Raw genomic sequence first — 18,706 nt, forward strand, 5'->3', positions numbered from 1 at the left:
TTTCTTTTACTTTCTTACTCGGTCTTCACCTTCACCATTTCACATTATTTTGATTGTTCGTTCAATGCCACCTTCAAGGTAGAGAATGAACCTAGGCAGAGAAAATGTTCCTTGCTTGGCTGCATAATTGTTTGATTAGAATCAAATCCATAGGGCAAAAACAAATCACTTCACATATTTTCTACGTCAACCTATCTAATTGACGTGGTGACACACTTGTGTATTAAAACCAAAGAAGGACCCAAAATCTTTTTAGGCCAGAGCTTCGGCCGAAAATATGGAAACATTAGGCCATCTCCAACCGAAGGGTCCAGAGGGCCAGAGGGCCGAAAATAGCCCGAAAACCGTCTCCAACCGAGGGCTAGGCCAGAGGGCTATGGAATTTGAGAGAGCCCCACAGAATCGGAGAGGGCTAGAAGGCTGGCCAGAAAATAGAGCATTCATGTTGGTTATAACTGACAGGAATATATTTATATTAAAAATTAAATGTATTCTTGTCGGTTATAACCGACAGGATTGCTTAAAAAAAAAATTTAAATACAACGGCTAGTCAGCTAAAATGTACCTTTTATATCAAGTTGTTGTAGTAAAATGTACCTTTTTTATATATAAAAAATCTATTCAATTATTTTCTAATTCATTTTTAAACTTATATGGGTACATTCTTTTTCTTGATTTGAGAATGTATCCATGTCAAGTTTAATCAAAGAAATTTACTAATGTTATTAAGCCTAATATCTATTATTTTTTTTGTGGTTTCAAAGAATGTACCCATATTTTGGTACAATAATTTTTTTTTTTTTAATTTTAATGAATATGTACCCATATTTTTATAATACATACATATATACACACACACACACACACACACAATATATTGGAGAGTATAATTTATATTTTAATATTTTTAATCCACAAATTATGAGTTTTTTTATTTAAAATCTCATTAATACAAACAACTATAAATTTCAATTTTTAATTTAAAAAAATATAGTAACCTACATATAAATATATTATCACATTAATTTCAGGAACTTCGATCAAAAATTGAAAACCAACAAGGTTTCAGTCAAAGAATATTGATAGTTAGGGACCATATCCAAAGTGTCCCTTTTTTTATTTATTTATTAACAAATGATATTAAATACACTAAAGGGTGGGGAAGTAGGCTAAGTCTCATAATAGCTAGCCAAGTCATAATAATGTGGTTCAAATTCACCTTTAGTGAGAATCAAATATAAGACTTTTCACTTATAAGTGAAAAGTAATATCATTAGACCGTTGTACTAAGTGAGTTATCTAGCTATTTAGCATAGTTTACAAAATACAGAACGAGTATAGCATGTTGTGAACAATACCTACTTATATTATTTTAAAACTTTCCTAAAAACCAGTTAAATTTTGGTCATGATATGAAATTTTAAAAAAGTATTATTTAAAAATAAATAATTTTTAATGTTTTTTCATAATATGTTAAATATATGTGTTTAATGCACGAATTTTATATGTAATATTTAAAAAAATAGTGAAAAATACATGTTGTTTTTTTTTTTTTTAAGAAGAGTAAAAATTACGTGTTAAACATGAAAAGTATGTAGATACATGTATTATATGTATATAGTACGTTGAAAAACGTGTATGTTTTCATATTAATGAGAAATGTATGAAAAGGAAATTTTTTTTTTTTTTTACACAAAAGTATGTACATATAAATATAGGGTTAATTAAACCAACATCCCTTGAGATTTATCATGTTTTTACAGAACTTCTTCACTTTTGTTGAATAACACTAACACCTTCTAATGTTCTAATTTTCTTCTATAATTAATTACTTGAAAAATAAAAAACTTCCATAAATTAAAAAAAAAATTGCATTAAACATTATAAAAGACAATTACAAAACCCTGGGCATCATCTTCTTCCCTTACTATTCCAGCAGCCATCCCCAAAAGATATTGGAGTCACCAAAAGACTCATACACCTTTCTAATGGTTGTAGCCCATGCCATTCGGTATCAGCCGCACAACTCCTTTTTTCTTTTTCTGAAGAGCAGGGCAGGTGTGTTTTCTAATTAAGCTCTAAAAATGTGCAGATTTAATCCCACCGTCTCGATTATATCCGACGGCTAGAAAACATAATAGAAAAGAAAATATTAGGGTTTAATAATCTCAGTCCTTAATAACGTTTATCAAAAGAAAGGAAAACCCTATTCCTTGTTCTCCCTCAGACTGTTCTTCTAAATTTCTCGATCAAAAACCCAAAACCCTTGAGTGTGAAACCAATCAAAGTCAAAATCAAAATGCTGCCATGGGCCAAAACCACGATATCAGCCTGGGAACTTCCAGTGATTCTCTGTGCTAGTAGGATTAAAAGATATATTACGAGATAGGGTGACAAAGATGGAGCAAGATCTGGCTTATTTTTTGAGGTGTACTTTGATATTATGTTGTGTTCCTATTTTTTGTCATATGCTTTTTTAGAAATGTGGTAAAGATGATATAGTAAATTAAAGAACATTCTGAATCTCTGATATACAACTATGAGTGTTATAGAAAAACACTTTAAATTTGCCATAACACTAAATTATCATATTCTACAAACTCAGTGCAAAATCACCAAATTAAAGAACATTCTGATATACAACTATAATTTGCCATAACACCAAATAATCATATTCTACAAACTCAGTGCAAAATCACTTATAATTCAGGTTTGTTTTTTTTTTTTTTTTTTGGTGTGTAAAAGGGAGAATTTATTAAACAACCACCACAAAATTACAAGCAAAACAAGGCCCAAGAAATACCTATTAACAAACAAAACAAGGGTCTAAGAATAAATACAAACAGAAAAAAAGCCCACGAAAACAGGCCGATAACAGGGAGAAAGTAGTGGTGTTGGAAACACCGGAACTCTACACACGATCTTAATAGGAAACATGGCTGAAGATCGGACCAAGGGATAGCCGGGATGAGGAATACCTTTAGAGATCGAGGAATTGGACAGACCGGAGTTAAAATTTGGGAGAAACAATAGTAAAGGCAAGAGAAAAAAAGGAAAGGGGAGAGCAGATGACACGACAACCGACCCCAGCAGAAGTTAGGGCTGGTGCCACTGGAAAAGTTTAAGTTTAAAAGTTTCACACAAATAGTGAGAATGACTCTCAATGTGAAGAGAAAACTCTCACCTCGGAGAGAAGTTTTTTTTGTATCAATATAAACTTGTTTTGCTTTCTTATAATTCAAGTTTAAACACTTGGAAAACAACGATGGAAAACCTAAGGAATTTGAAATCTAAATAAATGAGTTCAGATACATACATTAGACTCACCTCAACTCGTGGTTCCAATGGAGACGACGCCTGCCTTCACATAGTTGGTGGCTGTTCAAGACTCGTTCATACTCCTCAACCCTCTCTGAGTCTCCACAAAGATAACGAATTGAAATTTCTCTTGGATTATAATTTTGTTTTGGATTGAAAACTAATTGATGTTGAAAATCGGAGCTACATTGAGGCACTTTCAATTATGAAATCGATTCTCTTCGAAAACAAAATGGTGTTCAAGAAAAATTATATGCCTTTACTCACATAATGTAAACATCTATACCAGGAATATTGATATACGAAAACTTATAAGTCAAACAAATTACAAAATTTTGTGTCTCCCGACACAGGAAAGAGAACTTGAGTACAACTGATTTACTACAGCAACTCTCATATCAACTATAATTGCTTAAAATTGAGTGAAACCAAAACACATAACACATTTACTTTCATACATCATGCTCTACGAATGACGTGATCAACCATCCCTATACTCCTATTCAAGTATGAAAATTTCCAAGTTCATAGTCGAAACAATGTTAGAGACGCTTATACTATAGAACGACAAATTGACAAATTAAGAGACCAAATAATAATGAATTATATGCCCAAAAAGAAATAACGAAATAAAATAAAACGACTTGGCGTTGGCGTGCCTACGAAGAGAGAGAAAATTCAACGAGTGATAGCGAGTCGACTCATCATCCTTAAAAATTTCCCCCAAAATTGAATGGACAGTTAGGTGTGGGAGATAATTTCCGAGAAGCCATCAGAGCCAAGCCAGAGAGAGAGAGAGCCAGAGTTCCTCTTCTCTCTCCAGCATTCTGATCGGTTTCCTTCTAGTGAGAGAGAGAGTGTGTGAAGGGAATTTCCATGGATCAGATTTTGAACAAGGCCGGATCCTACTGGTTCAACCAGAAGGCCACCAAGGAGCTCTCCTCCGTCGGGGATGACATCAACGTACCTCTCTCTCCCTCTCTCTCTCTCTCTCTCTATATATATATACACACACATATAACTATGGATCTCAATTTAATTTAATATGTTATTCAATTGAGCATTTGAATCTGATTTAGGTTCCAAGTAGGGTTTTTTTTCCTGTTAATAATGATTTGGGTTCACAAAGTTGATTTCTTTACACGATCTGAATTGTCTGGGTGTGACTCACTTTCGTAATCGTATTTTAGATTAAATTTTTTATTTAATTATTTTCTTCTTAAATTTGAATTGTGATTGATTCCATATATTAATTGTCAAGATTAATACTTTCCCAAATTTGGGTTCTTTTGTTCGTTTGTTTTGGTTTCGGTTTATGACGGTTTTTTCGCTAACGTTGCTTGTGGAATGATTAGTCATTGCAAAGCAGTGTCGAAGGAGGAGCCAAATGGTTGGTTAATAAACTCAAAGGTTAGTTTTCTCTGCTGGCTATGTTTGTTTACATTGCCAGTTAAAGTAACCTCACATATTGCTGTAATATGGCTGACTTTGCGAGCCCGAAAGTTTGGACATTGTAGTAGCATTAATTCATTAATTCATGTGGTTAATATGTAATACGTCTAAGTAGTGGCAATTAAAAGTGAGTGTGATTGCGGATACTGGCGAAAGTACGGGTGTGCCAGAGCTGTAGAAAGCGTTGTGGTTGAACGGTTGGGTCATATTCTTGAGATGGTTTGTTCCTTAATCTTAAAGGTGCTTGGTAGATATGAGTATAATTATATAACCCTTTTCATATGGCTTTAACTTGCTCGACTCTCAAGATGTCGTATGTGGAGTTCAAGCAAGGAACTTGCTGCTGGGGTTTCTTGAAATAGCACAATGCAAAAGAAAAATAATATGTGATATAAGTTGTATTTGTGCTGCTAGGGAGGGCAGAATGGTGCTTCGAAGTTCCAAGCTCTAGGTTTGGATTGTATAAACTGCTATGTTCAGGCTGTAGACTAGTTCTATATTCGTTCTGTCATTTATTTTTGTGTGACAGAGTCATTACTGGTGTAGTAAATTGAAAAGAATTTATTAGGATTTTAGTCCTCGTGTAGGTCTGTGTTACTTTGATAAATCTCCATTACAATTTAAGCAACCTTCGCAGGGAAAATGCAAAAGCCGTTGCCTGAGCTTCTAAAGGATTTTGACTTGGCAATAGGAATCTTTCCTCGTGATGCTACCAACTATGAGTTTAATGAGGAGACTGGGAAACTTACCGTCTACATACCGACTGTCTGTGAAGTGGGCTACAGAGATTCATCTGTTCTGCGTTTTTTCACCACTGTAACTGGATATTTGAAGAAAGGAAGGCTAGAAGACATACAGGGGATGAAGACTAAGGTGCTTATATGGGTAAATGTGTCATGCATCACATCAGAGCGATCGAAGCTCCATTTCACAGCTGGGTTGAAGAGAAGTAGGAGTAGAGAGGCTTATGAGGTTCAAAGAGACGGAATTACTGTTGAAAAGTTTTAACAAGGTCAAAATGCTCATAAGTTATTATCGTGTATTTTAGTTTGTAGATCTTTTCGACCATTTGGCTTGTATGAATTCTGGTTTAATCAACTCTTGTTTGTTTCATGTGGACGTAGAACGGTTTGATGTAGTTAATATTTCATCTTTTGTATGGTTGTAGAATGTTTCCGGGTTTTATGTATCGTATTGGGAATTTGCTTCGAACATATCAACTTAAATCATTTGTGTATCCCTCTCCAACATATTAACTAAACTAGATGGTTGGAAATGATCATTTCCCCCTTGGATTGATAATTCATATCTACATTATTATTTTTAGCACATAATCGGCAGTATATATTTATATCTGCCTGAACCGAGTTCTTCCCGGTGAAGTCATTTACACGAACAAGGGCATTCAACCGAGTTAAATATGTGCATCAGTAACTCCGATGCTGCTGCTGTAGTGTGTGAGAATCCAGAGTAAGGTTTCTGCAGAACCAACTTGCTTGATCAGTTCCTGGAACTGTCACTGCCATTGAGTTCTTGAAAGAAAGTTTTTGATGCTTCATAAGTTGACCAGCAAATTGCAGCAGCAGGGGCATGGAAGAGCATCCTTGGAATCCAACCTCGCATAAGACTGCGGTATCCATCCTTCATCACCAGGCTTCGAACAACATCCCCTATCGAGTTACTCGAAAATCTATCGCATCCGCAAACCCCCTGTGGAAAAAAAAGTGAAAGCAAGGCCTACTAAGGGAATTTGAAAGCAACAAATACAATCTTTCCAGTCCTTGCGTAGCAAGAAATTCATAGCAACTAGGACTTTATCGTAAAAAAGAATGCCATTGTGTCAGGTATCTTCAGTCAATCATGCACTTCTAAATGAGAAGATTAAGACATAAGACAATGCGTGAGTGGCATGGGTCCTGCCACAACAGATCCCCATTGTTGGTAAGTTTCGCTTCGGAACAACAAGGAACTAATTTTTTGTGGTACAAAACAGCATATTCCTTCATCCAGATTCCAAACCCAACAAAAGTCATATATACAAATTGGATCAAACATATCCATGTGCCACAAAACAAAACAAAACAAGGATATTGAAGCAACAAATTGATTGATAAAAGTTCTGACCTGGCACTGCAATTGAGTTTTCACAACATCAAGCGGGGTGGTCACAGCCGCTGCTAAAGCCCCAGCAGCCGCACCTGCAGTGGCATGAACCACCAGCCTCTCGTCGTTCGCACTCTCCGGCGACACCTCCATCAGCCCTCGTTTCGCTGCCTCATACGTAGCGAAATGGACGGCAGTAAACGGGGCATTCATCACGACAGTCGTCCTGTACGACTTGTAAAATGCTCCAACCCCTTCTTCCACTAAAACCCTCCTCACACAATCCCCAACTCCCTTGTACGGACTGCTCTGCAGCTGCAGCCTCTGTTTCACCACGTCCATCGGTGTGATCACCGCGTCGCTTGCAACGGTCGCAAACACCCCAGAAACCGCATGCGCCACGAGCTGTTGGGATTCCCACGTGTCAAATACTCCTTGAACATCTCGTACACTGAGAAATAAACTGCATGGGCAGGTCCTGCTCCGAGCCCCATTGCGCCGATGCCGCGGTAGAGCCCTGCGGGGCCTTCGAGCTTCAGAATCGAGCCGAGGGCCTGTCTAACTCCAATAGGTTGAACGGAGCAGGACCCGCCAAAAACCTGCATGCGGGTTTTGAGGGTGTCAACTGGGAACATAGCCATGTGTTCAACTAGGCCCGCTATGGAGCCGGCTATCATGAACTGCCAGAACTCTAGGCCGTCGTGGGCGGAGGAGGGGGATACCGATATTTCAGGGTGGAAGTCGTGGGGTTGAGGAACGGGTCGGAATGCGGCGGAGACATCCGTGGCCATGGCGAGTGATGTAGGACAAGATGGGGGTCAAATTTCGAGGAGAAAATTATAGAAAAAAAACCAGGGAAAGTGAGTTCGAGTATGGAAACTTTGTTCGTGCTTGTAATCCGAATGGGGTTGGAGAGTTTGAAAAATGGAGTGAATAATTGGAGTTTGGGAATCGCTTTCCGGTTGAATGTGAAATACTGGGTTGTCTCCATATGAAGAGAGAGTTTTGGTTTTTGGGTGGATTTTTGAGAGAAATAAAAGAGACTGAATGACATTTATTTACACATTAAGATCAGAAGACAATTACAGATAGAACGAAATTAACTGAGAGAGATTAATATGTGTCTAAAAAGAGTAACTGGTTTTCTGTTAACTATTGTGTTCTATGTGACCTTTAAAGTTCATTTCTTCTTTTGGTACTTTCCCATAAACTTGCAGTTTCAGTTTGCAACTTGAAGTCCTATACTAATTCAAGAATTCCACAAGCTAGTCCGGCTATGAAACAGTCTGATTGTTCGTCAATAAAGGTCTCATTGTTAACATATTATCAATAATGTTCGATTATCATCGTTATGGCATCTGCCGATAGGCTCACTCGTCATGCATTGACATTTGCGCCATGCTCGCTCAAAAGCTACTGACATTAATCGACATGCTCACTCGAAAGTTGTTGGCATGTGTCTACATGCATGAAATATGACTTGGCAAATGACCTCAGGTCTATCAAGGCTCGATGAAATGCCAATTTGCATGCTATTCCATCTAAAAAAATTTGCGCGATGCGTGCTATTCTTGCTAACCTCAAACAATATTTCCTACGTTCGACACTATGCTTATGCATTCTGGTGCATGTTCGATCCCTACCAATCCTCCTAACAACTAACAATTTAACTCATCCGCGTTATCGTTTGTAAAATAAATTATATTAGAAAGAGAGAAGTATTATTTACGAATATTCCGCATGTAAACATCACATTAACTAGTGTTTGAGTTCTGAAAGCAATTTTATAAGCTTAAGGACAAATGGTATGCCATGCTTGTGCTATCCACAAGCTTCAATCTTCGTTTGTGTCCACATGCACATAAGTCTTACCACAATCGGGTTCCATCCCTATCAAAAATTTAGCATTTCAATTCAATCCCAAAGGCCATACCCCAAAGCATAATATCTCATAAGGGAAAATCCCCTAATGGGGCTCCCATTATAACTACGATAGGAGTGCTATGTGGCACCTCCACAACCGTAGGTATTGAGATTCAATTAATTAGAGTGTTGTTATGATCACTGACCTGTTCTATTTTTCCATGCATAGTCCACTCTTGATTATTCTTTTCTTTACCATGACTTATAGGCTCTCAAGACAAAAGTTGTAAGATGTATTGTGGCTGTGAAGATGTAAAAAAGTCTACATGCATCCGTTGTATGTAACATTTTTTGTATTAATTCTCAACATCATGCGACTAGCACACAACCATAGACATGATGTAGTCATTGAATGAGAAAACTCTTCCATTGTAGAAAATGAGACATGCAGGTGTCGACATCAATCTCCACAAGGCTTCCAAAAGGGTCATCCATTCTTCCAAAATAAGATATTTTGACGTGAGAGAGCCACAAGTTTTCACATCGATCGTATATTAGCTAGACAAGCTCTTGCATAAAATTCAAGCATGCAGTCGTGTTTATTTTGCAGATTCCTTGCGTAACTGATTTGATATGCTCATTTTCTTTTCTTCTTTTCAAAAAAGGAAACCAGCTAGTGGTTTCGTCACAGTTGTCCACCTTTTTTAGGGCATAAAAGATTCACATAGGCATTTCAAGCCTCTCACTTACCACTTAGTGTGATTTACCAGGCCAAAAATCGAGGCCGTGATCATGGTGTGCTCATTTTCTGATGTTGTCCAAAAGCTTTTGGCGTCTTGGGTCGAGTTGTTATATATCAAACTCCCTGGTTAATTAGTCGCCTAGTCCATGTTTGTTGTCTTGGCTTAAACCGGGCTAATGTTCTGATCGTCGACCTGGTAAGAACTTATTAACTTGGATAGTATTTACAAATTTTGTCCATCTTCATCACCAAACGAATGAAGTATTTCTAGCATAAGAAAATGTCTTCACTAAATCAATAAAATCATGCCAGAATTGAGAAATCCCATAAACTACTCACCCTCACACGTTCACTATTTCCGTCTAACAAAAAACAAATCTCAAGAGAGAAAAGGAACCCTAATGAAGTTGTCAAAATACGTAGACACATCCATTTAGTTTGGCGATTACAGTTTTTATTTGCTTACAGGAGATTTTGAGTTCAAATCTTATATATGATTTTATAGGCGTCGTTTGATTGATGTTAAGAATTGGCTCGGCTTAGAAAATTCATTAAATACAATGAATGTTGAATAAAAATATAAATATCAACTTGCATATTTGTTTAAGTGAACGTCGAAGACAGAGAAAACATGAGAAAAACTTATCCTCCTAATTCCTCCAAAAATGGTAAGGCTGAGAGGGATAATCGTGACTTTTCCATCTTCTACCTTCACATAAAATAAAATAAAAAATGCAAGTTGATGATATTCATAATACTATTCAACATTTATTAAATCTAATAGATTATCCAACCCAAGCCAATTCTTAACATCAAACGAGCCCAAATGATTCTCGATGACCTAACCTTAAATAAGGTCTTCCAATAAGTTGATATCCTTTTCTAGTTTGTTAACGAATTACTAATAAGTTCATATGACTTAGTGTAGTCAATTGTGATTCTAAGATATTTTAGTTCTTTTAATAAATGTAGGGGTATTCAATTAGGATTTTAAGTTATTATCTGAAAATAAATGTGTATTCAATCAGGATTTTTAAATAGTTTTTTAAAATTTTTAGAAATCTGAGTGTATTAAATCATGATTTTAAACAAGTTTATAACATTCAAGTGTATTTAATTAGAAATTTATTTAAAACTTTTAAAAGTTGAGGAATTTGAGAGAATTATAAAGATTTCGTAGTATATTTTAAGCATTTACAAATCTCATTTCTCCTCCTAAGATTTCGAGATAATTGAAGTAAAATTTTACATGAAATCTTTATAAAGCAATTAAACTGTATCTAAATTTATGAATTCATAAATCCTTTCAAATTCCTCAAAATCTCAATTAAAACTAATCTAGATCATCACACTCCAATTAGCTACCGCTTTACAGTCTGGGCTTTTCGGCCCAATTCACAAATCAAGCTGTAGGGCTTAGTAAGCCCAATTAATTTCTTTCCCCTGCCAAAATCCATCCCAACAAATATAGCAAATGAGCAGCTAGCCAACTACGACTTTTCCCTTGCTTGCAAATTTGCAATCATATCATCTAGATGAAAAGTTATACTTTTCGTCCTAGAGGCGTCCAGATTCATCCATCTTCCGGATCATTTTTCTAGGAATCCGGATATTCTGTGATCATGATCGTTACATCGTGTGGTCAGTTTTCGTTAGATACTATTTATATTTAATTTTAAATTTTAAATAATTTATGATCGCATGATGTTCGATGAACGATCATGATTATAAGATCCTCCAAATCCTCATAAAACGATCCTTTTCCCATCTTTCCATCTTCATTCATGCCCAACTTTGTACGCTACAACGCTCTATTTTTCTTTTATTGATGTACATAACAATAGGAGTCCTTTAAGCGAAAGGAATCTCAATTTTTTTTTTTATGAAAACGAGAATTAGTTGTAAGATCTACACCACATTAATCTTTAGCAATTCGAATCATTTATTGTTCAAGTTGCATCTCATAGATCATACTTGCAAAATATTAGCCAAATCAAAAATATTTATGACGTCTAATTGAGTTCAAATAAATTGACGAATATTGTGTTCTATAAAAGACATTGAAATTTCATTTTGATAATTAAATATGCAAATGGTTTCAGATTGAATTGAAATTTTGTAAGGATGATCTATGAATCGAGACTTATAAAATAGATGGTTTAGATTATTGAAGTTCGATGTGGAGCCGGTCCCACAACTAATCCCCATTTTTTGAAAAAAATGAGAATCTCTTCCCAGGCTACACAACAATGATATAACGAGATGATTTGTTTTCCCACACACCTCTCAAACTCTCACACACTGCTTTTCTGTTTTTTGCAATTAGATTGAATAAATCAAATACAAATAACGGCTATAATTAAGAGAAATGCTAAAGAGACTTTCTCAAAATAAAACTCTTCATGAATCTCATCAACTTACAATTTAACATTAATGCTCACGTCAATATTTTAGAACCATAGTTTTCCAACTTTAAAATACATTTCAAAGATTTTCACCAAGAAAAAACTTTTCCAAGCTTGCCACGCTATAAAAGCAGTTTACTCGCGTACTCGCCATGGAAAACTATTTCATTTTACGAAAGTGCCCTTTACTTATATTCAGGCGACTTAAATAGCGCGAATTTCCCCTTAGGCCAGTCGAGCGAGTGAGAAACGGGAATAACAAAAAGACAAATTTGTGACCCTTCTGCGATTGCAACGTGGAACGGAAAGTACGCTAGATTCCACGACTCAAGTGGTATTTGGATAACCACCACGAGCTCGCCACACGCCCTTTCACGTGTTCGAATCGTAGCCACCCACCTATTCTCTGATCCAACGGTCCAGAATAAAGCCCATGCCAACTGGATTTCCTCCATATCCCTATATAGCCCCTCACCCCACTCTCAGCCTCTCACATTTCCTCAGCGTTCTCCAATTCCTCTGCCATTTCCAGTCCAGATTCTTGTTCAAACTCTCTTCTTTCCAATCACCCGTTCGAGATAATCCGATCGAAAACCATGTCGACGACGTCTCTGAGGGCCATTTCGACGTTTTCCGTCCCATCCAAGCTAGGGGACCAAGGCGGTGCTGTTAGCACCCTCTTGTCCAACTCAAAACTTGGATCATCCTCTTCTGCTCTGAGCTTTAAACCGCAGCGAAAACTCGAAAAGTTTGCGGTTTCTGCATCGAGCGAAGCAGTGGCGTTGACCGGAGTCGTGTTCCAGCCGTTTGAGGAGGTGAAGAACGATGCTTTTGTTGTCCCTGTGTCTCCTCAGGTCTCTCTTGCCCGTCAGCGTTACACAGATGAGTCCGAGGCCGCCATCAATGAGCAGATCAAGTGTGTATCTCTATGTGTTACAAAATTTTAATTTCATTTATTATTTTTTCGATTTTTGATGATTTTTTTTTTCATATGCTAATCCTAAATCTTGAATTTTTGTGTCGCAGTGTGGAATACAATGTTTCGTATGTGTACCATGCACTGTTTGCGTACTTTGACAGGGACAACGTTGCTCTCAAGGGCCTTGCCAAGTAAACACACTAAATTCCTAAATATCCCCGCTTAATATATAATATACTAGCCTCTTTGCACACGTGGTTTAAATTTTTATATTTTAAATTGATGTATGGTTAATTGGTTGTGATGTATCAGGTTTTTCAAGGAATCAAGCGAGGAAGAAAGAGAACATGCCGAAAAGCTGATGGAATATCAGGTATACGAGTTTTCGTGTGTGTGCGCGCGTGCGTGTTCATGTGTTAGGGTCTTGTATTGCGAAATCTGATGGTATTGCGATTTTTTTCTCAGAACAAGCGAGGTGGGAGAGTGAAACTGCACTCTGTAATCGCGGCGCCTACGGAGTTTGATCATGCAGAAAAGGGAGATGCATTGTATGGTAAGACTTCTCATTCCGTAGGCAACACAGTTATCGGCTTTGACAATTTCTTTGCTGCTGAATGATGAATTGCTGATATGTGTAATTAGAGAATGAGCATGTCTTTATCTGAAAGTTTTCTCGTTGATTCGTTGATGCAGCTATGGAGTTAGCATTGTCTTTGGAGAAGCTGACAAATGAAAAACTCTTGAACTTGCATAAGGTAACACATTTCTGCGATACAAGTTTGGATTTGAAGTCATTGATAAAGCCCGTGGGGTCTGGTTTCCGTTTGACGCTTTCTTGTCGTTTTAAATTCTCATTATTTGATCCAAAACAGGTTGCAGACCAGAACAATGATCCCCAGTTGATGGATTTTATCGAGAGCGAGTTTCTGGCTGAGCAGGTGAATTAAACACGTGTTCTGCTCTAGTACTAGGTTGAATTACTATTGTGATATTGTCATCGTTAGAGTAAAAAGCCACGATCTGTTCTTACTTTGGTTGTTAATCATTTCGATTACACTGAAAAACATTTTTCTCATCACTAACCAACTTGGACAAGAACAATCACAGCTTTTTACGCCGGACTAGTAAGAAAAACTGGTGCTTTGCAGTATTCGAACACTGACTAAAGCTTATTCGCGTATTATTTTACAGGTTGAGGCCATCAAGAAGATAGCTGACTATGTCACTCAACTGAGGAGGGTTGGAAAAGGCCATGGTATGAAGCAAATTTCACTCTTCCAACTCTTCACCATCATATTTTCCTTCCGATTCGCCTCTTATCTCAATTTCTGGACTCTATCTAACGAGCTATTTCATGGCTTGCAGGAGTGTGGCACTTTGACCAGTATCTCCTTCATGAGGGTGATGCTGCAAACTGAAAATTCACAGCGCTCTGTTTGCTCTCGTGTTTGTTTCTAATGTTTTGGAGTGCTCTCTCTCTCTAGAAATATGCATATTTATATTAAGCAAGCTGATAAGAGTGTGATCTCAGATAGGCGCCTTCGACATGTCAGAGTAGACTTACTGCATCGCAAATCGTTGGTTCGAGGGTTTCATCGCCTCCAACTTATGTAGTTAAAGATCTGTTGAGTAGTGTATACGTTCTAGTTATCCTACGAGTCTATGGCTATGTATACAAATTAAACCAAGTTCTATAATGGTTAAGTGGACCTTGTTATATGCTTTTTATTTGAAATAATCTCGTTTTGCTGTTCTGAAATTACAAAGTGTGACGCTCGAAAGACGCTAAAAATGAAAAATCAAGAGCAACTATATCATCTATGCTCACTCAAGTCTGGTATTTACATGTGACATCCTGCAGAATCAAAGCTAAGATTCATGGCTGGTTAACCAAAAGCCAAGTCTTTTGAAAAGGAAGGACACAACTTATGTGGCTGAAGACAGAATATCCAATAAGAAGACGACCTCTTCCTCCTCCTTGTAGTGTTGTTTGCATTCTGTTGACAAGAGTGAATAATCTCCCACATCACTCTTATATCTTCATATTCCCCGCAAGACTCCATGTCTTTGTACAAGCTCACCAATCCATGCCCATTTCCTGCAAATTTAAACCAAATCTCAAAAAGAGATCAATGAGCAGAGAGGTTAATCCTTACCGAAAATCCTAGTGTGTCAGTATTCTAAATCAATCACGCAACTTCTTTGAGTTTTAAGATTTTCAAATAACAACGCATAATTGGCTTGGAATACTGTCACAACCGAATTTCTGCTGTAAGGAAGTTCGAGGCAGATAGATAAGGAGAAGGGAGAGACTAACTGAAAACCTAACTCACCTTTGGATTTGTGCCTTGAATGTGAAGTAAGCTTGAGAAGGAAGCACTTAGTTGGGAGGAGGAAGGATTGCTTGAAGCAAATCCAGGTCTTCCAACCCACCATCTTGACATGGTTCCTATTCCTTCCCCCCCTCCTCTCCATTTTATATGTTGAATGTTGCACTTGAGTCCTAACTTCCCCTCACTAAAATACTAGTAACCAACTCCAAGCAAAGCCAACAAAATGCATGTAGACATAGCACTAAGCAACACTCATGAAAACAGAGTATTTTTGTTGCACTCTGATTGGATCATTCCGAAATTAAACCTGTGGCCAATCACATCAAGTAGGGAGGGATAAAATTGGCATGTTACATAATAGTTCAATTTTGTATGGCAGGTGGGATTTACCCAATTTGAGAATTTGGGTTTTGTGGTCTAACCTGAGTTAAAACAAGTGAGTGGGATTGCTTAATGACCTAAAGTGTTAATTTGGGTAAAACTCGTGTTATGTAAAAACGATTTTTGCAAAGTCTTTTTCTCTCAAGCATATTTTTGCTTGATACGATCTTTCATCTTTGAATTGAATAAAATAAAAAATAATCAAATGACATGAATAAACTTGTATGTTTAAGAATGATAATAATCAACCACTTAGTATTACGGTTTAATAGTATTCCTTTTATTTGACAGTGAGAGATCTTAGTATTTATTCTCGCCTAAGGTGAATTTGAACTACATTATTGCTAGCCTATTGTAAGGCTTAGCCTACTCCCCCACATGTTTAGTATAGATAATATCGTTTGTTTTAAAAAAAATGAACATAAACAAACTAAATTCAAAATTTTTATGATAGAAAATTTGGTAGTCGAAGCTCTTTAGAATGATGTTATTTGCACACTTATTTTTTACTTTTTATACATTATTTTTTTAATTTTCGTTAGATCAAGTGAACTGAAAAAAATCAAAAGACTGAAATTAAGCTGAAATAAGTGAAAAGTTAAAAAAGCTTGTGAGATAACACCACCCAATCTTTATTCGGAGGAAATGGACAATGAGTGGGAGAGTGTTTTTGGATTTTGCTTTTCTCATATCCTTGATTCCCAAGATTCTTAATTCAATAATAATGGAGGGAGGTCAGTGATGGGTCCCCAGTCAAAGGGTTAGTTGGATTTTCTTATACTGCCATATAGTTTGTGCTTCTACACTTCTTTTTAATTGTTATTAACTTATTATTTTTTTATTAAATTGGCCCGTTAGAGATGTGATATGTAACATACGCCATGTAGCATAAAGTTGGGTTATGTGAAAATTTATCTCGGTAACGTCATCAATTTTAGACGGAATTTTAAACAAAATGAGCTTGGTATTTTAGAGCAATTCTATCCCTAAAGATTTTGCATTAGCATCCAGCTCATTTATCCACTTAAGTGAACAGTAATAGACCATAATAAACAGTAATAGGACAAAGCATCTCCACCTCTGAAAAAAAAATAGCCTAGTCCATTTTATTAAAATATTGTTTTATTATAAAATAATAAAAAATAATAATTTTATTTTTAATTTTTGAATTTATGAAAAATAAAATAAAATTTTTATTTTCTCCTTCCCATCACCGCCATTACTGTCGAACAAAAGCGAGCCCATCATCCAGTACTCAATACTATGCTGCCTTTTGAGCCCGAAGTTCTTTGGTCACGAAGGCCAAGTTCGGGCAGTGATAGAAGTCTAGTCGATGCTCCGATGGTTCATAATTCCAACATTGAAGCGATGCGGGAGATTGTACATGTAGACCTTGAGAGGCGTGGAGGTGGTGGCGCAAAGGGACCGAACAACCGGCGGCGGCGATGAGGGGATGAGTGGGAGGAAGTAGGATCGGATGTCGACGGTGCCGATGAAGATTGAGTAGGTGAGGAGGAGGAGGAAGGCGAAGATGAGGGCGAATGCGGCTTTACCGTACATTTTGTGAGATCTGGTGTTAGGCAACTTGGCACGGAAAAAAAAAAAAAAAAAAAAAAAAAGGTGGCTGATGTCACGCTGGCGTCGGATGGGTCGGTCCCAAGGTCAGTCAAAAATGGGCTGGTCTGGAGACTGGCACGGGCTGAACGCCAGGCAAGTTTGTGGGCTAGAGTGGATTGACAGAGTCCTAGCCTAGTTTTTTGATTGGGTGTTGGGCTATTCCACCTCCGGTGGAAATGCTCTTAGCAAGCATCGTTGTAACTTTTGAAAGCTTAAAAAAAGTAAAAAAATACAAAAAATTTCAAAAGACGTCAGTGTAACTTACTCGTAAAAGTCCAAAGCCATAGATTTTACTTTGATCGTCACTTAGGCAGGTTTCGTATTATTGTGCCTTAAAAAAAACTGCTTCTGTTATGCTGTGAAAATAAGCAGTTTGGTAAACTTTTTTTGTAAAAGTACTTTTGAATAAAAAAAAAAAAAAATAGTATTATAATATTTGGTAAACTTTTATGCAAAACAGCTGTAACAATGTGAAAAGACCAAAACCAAACTTATCTATCATATTTCTTTTTATCCGTTCCCAAAACCAAGATTAATTTTATCTTTTACATTTTTTTTTCCTTTTCTCTTTTCTTTTACTTTTCTAGATCACTCTCTCCCTCTAGAATCATCTCCATTATTTTTTCCTTCCGGTCCAACTGCCTCTCTGTCTCTCTCTCTTCACTTTTTCTCTCATCACCAAATTCCATTGTTTTCGTCACTTTCTCCCTCATCATCAAATTCCATTTTTTCTCATTCATTCTCAGAAAAAGCTTCTGGATTTGTCATATGGGTTTTCGAAGCTGATGTCGTACAGCGACGATCTGGTGAAGGTGTTGAAGGACCGGAGGGACATCAACAACTTGGCGCGGTGTCTCCAGCACCGCAAGGCCCTCCGATCCTCCTGCGATTCCGATTTCAATGAAGTCCAGAACTCGCTTCGAGGTTTGTTTCCTCACTTGGGTTCTGTTTGTTTCCCGAGAAAATTTCTGACCCAGAAAATTTTCAGTTAGTTGCTTATACTTTTTTCCACTTTCAAGCAAACTAATCTGGGATTGTATAGTTTAGAAACTTACTTAGTGCACACCCGTAGAGAGCTCCACCTCAAAATGTAGGGTTCTAACCCATTTTCCGGGAAAATGTTTTCTTAAAGTGGGGGACAGAGGGGTTAGGTTCAATTTGAATTTTTTTTTTTTCTGGTTGATTCTCGTATTTCCCTTGCATAAATGTTTCTCGGAAAGAAGATATTTGGCTGGTGTTGTATGTCGATACGTGCATTGATTGATGAGTTCTTATACGAAGGTAGGATTGCCAGAAACTTTCATTAAAGCTTTTCAAAGGTTTGCGAAGAAGCTGAAAAGCCAGTTTTTCAGAGGTATCCTCAGAAGCTGAAAAGCCAGTTTTTCAAAGCTGTTTTTTTGCTGCTTCTGTTTATTGGCTTTTTTTCATTTAAAATTGTGAAAAAAAATTGAAGATGGAAGTTTACTAAACATCAAAAACTCTCCCAATTTTTTTTCGTACCAGCTTTTTTTTAAATCATCTCAACCCCAAACCATACCTTAATCCCTATTGGCACTCTAGTAGTGGTAGTGGA

The 18,706-nt window shown here is 36.9% G+C and overlaps 3 protein-coding genes across 3 annotated transcripts; 2 read left to right on the forward strand and 1 right to left on the reverse strand.

Annotated features, from left to right (window-relative positions):
* Positions 1–4,024: 4,024 nt before the first annotated feature.
* LOC103930154 (uncharacterized protein At5g01610) lies at positions 4,025–6,007 on the forward strand. The gene is made up of 3 exons (XM_009339449.3): positions 4,025–4,281; positions 4,674–4,728; positions 5,408–6,007. Exons 1-3 carry the CDS (start codon positions 4,195–4,197, stop codon positions 5,776–5,778), a joined length of 513 nt encoding a protein of 170 aa, XP_009337724.1. The 5' UTR covers positions 4,025–4,194; the 3' UTR covers positions 5,779–6,007.
* A 15-nt stretch (positions 6,008–6,022) lies between these two features.
* LOC103930155 (mitoferrin) lies at positions 6,023–8,025 on the reverse strand. Its single transcript, XM_048583527.1, is given in 3 exon segments — positions 6,023–6,480; positions 6,895–7,277; positions 7,280–8,025. Coding segments are annotated over 3 exon segments (978 nt in total). The 5' UTR covers positions 7,665–8,025; the 3' UTR covers positions 6,023–6,270.
* A 4,416-nt stretch (positions 8,026–12,441) lies between these two features.
* On the forward strand, positions 12,442–14,540 carry LOC103930157 (ferritin-4, chloroplastic-like; the record flags this gene model as incomplete). Its single annotated transcript, NM_001302284.1, is given in 8 exon segments — positions 12,442–12,799; positions 12,910–12,993; positions 13,115–13,175; positions 13,268–13,355; positions 13,496–13,557; positions 13,675–13,740; positions 13,994–14,057; positions 14,168–14,540. Coding segments are annotated over 8 exon segments (798 nt in total). The 3' UTR covers positions 14,221–14,540.
* Between the last annotated feature and the right edge of the window lie 4,166 nt (positions 14,541–18,706).

Source organism: the organism of the source record quoted next, unplaced genomic scaffold (assembly GCF_019419815.1).
Source record: "Pyrus x bretschneideri cultivar Hongxiangsu unplaced genomic scaffold, Pyrus_bretschneideri_v1 Contig2, whole genome shotgun sequence".
Taxonomy (NCBI): Eukaryota; Viridiplantae; Streptophyta; class Magnoliopsida; order Rosales; family Rosaceae; genus Pyrus; species Pyrus x bretschneideri.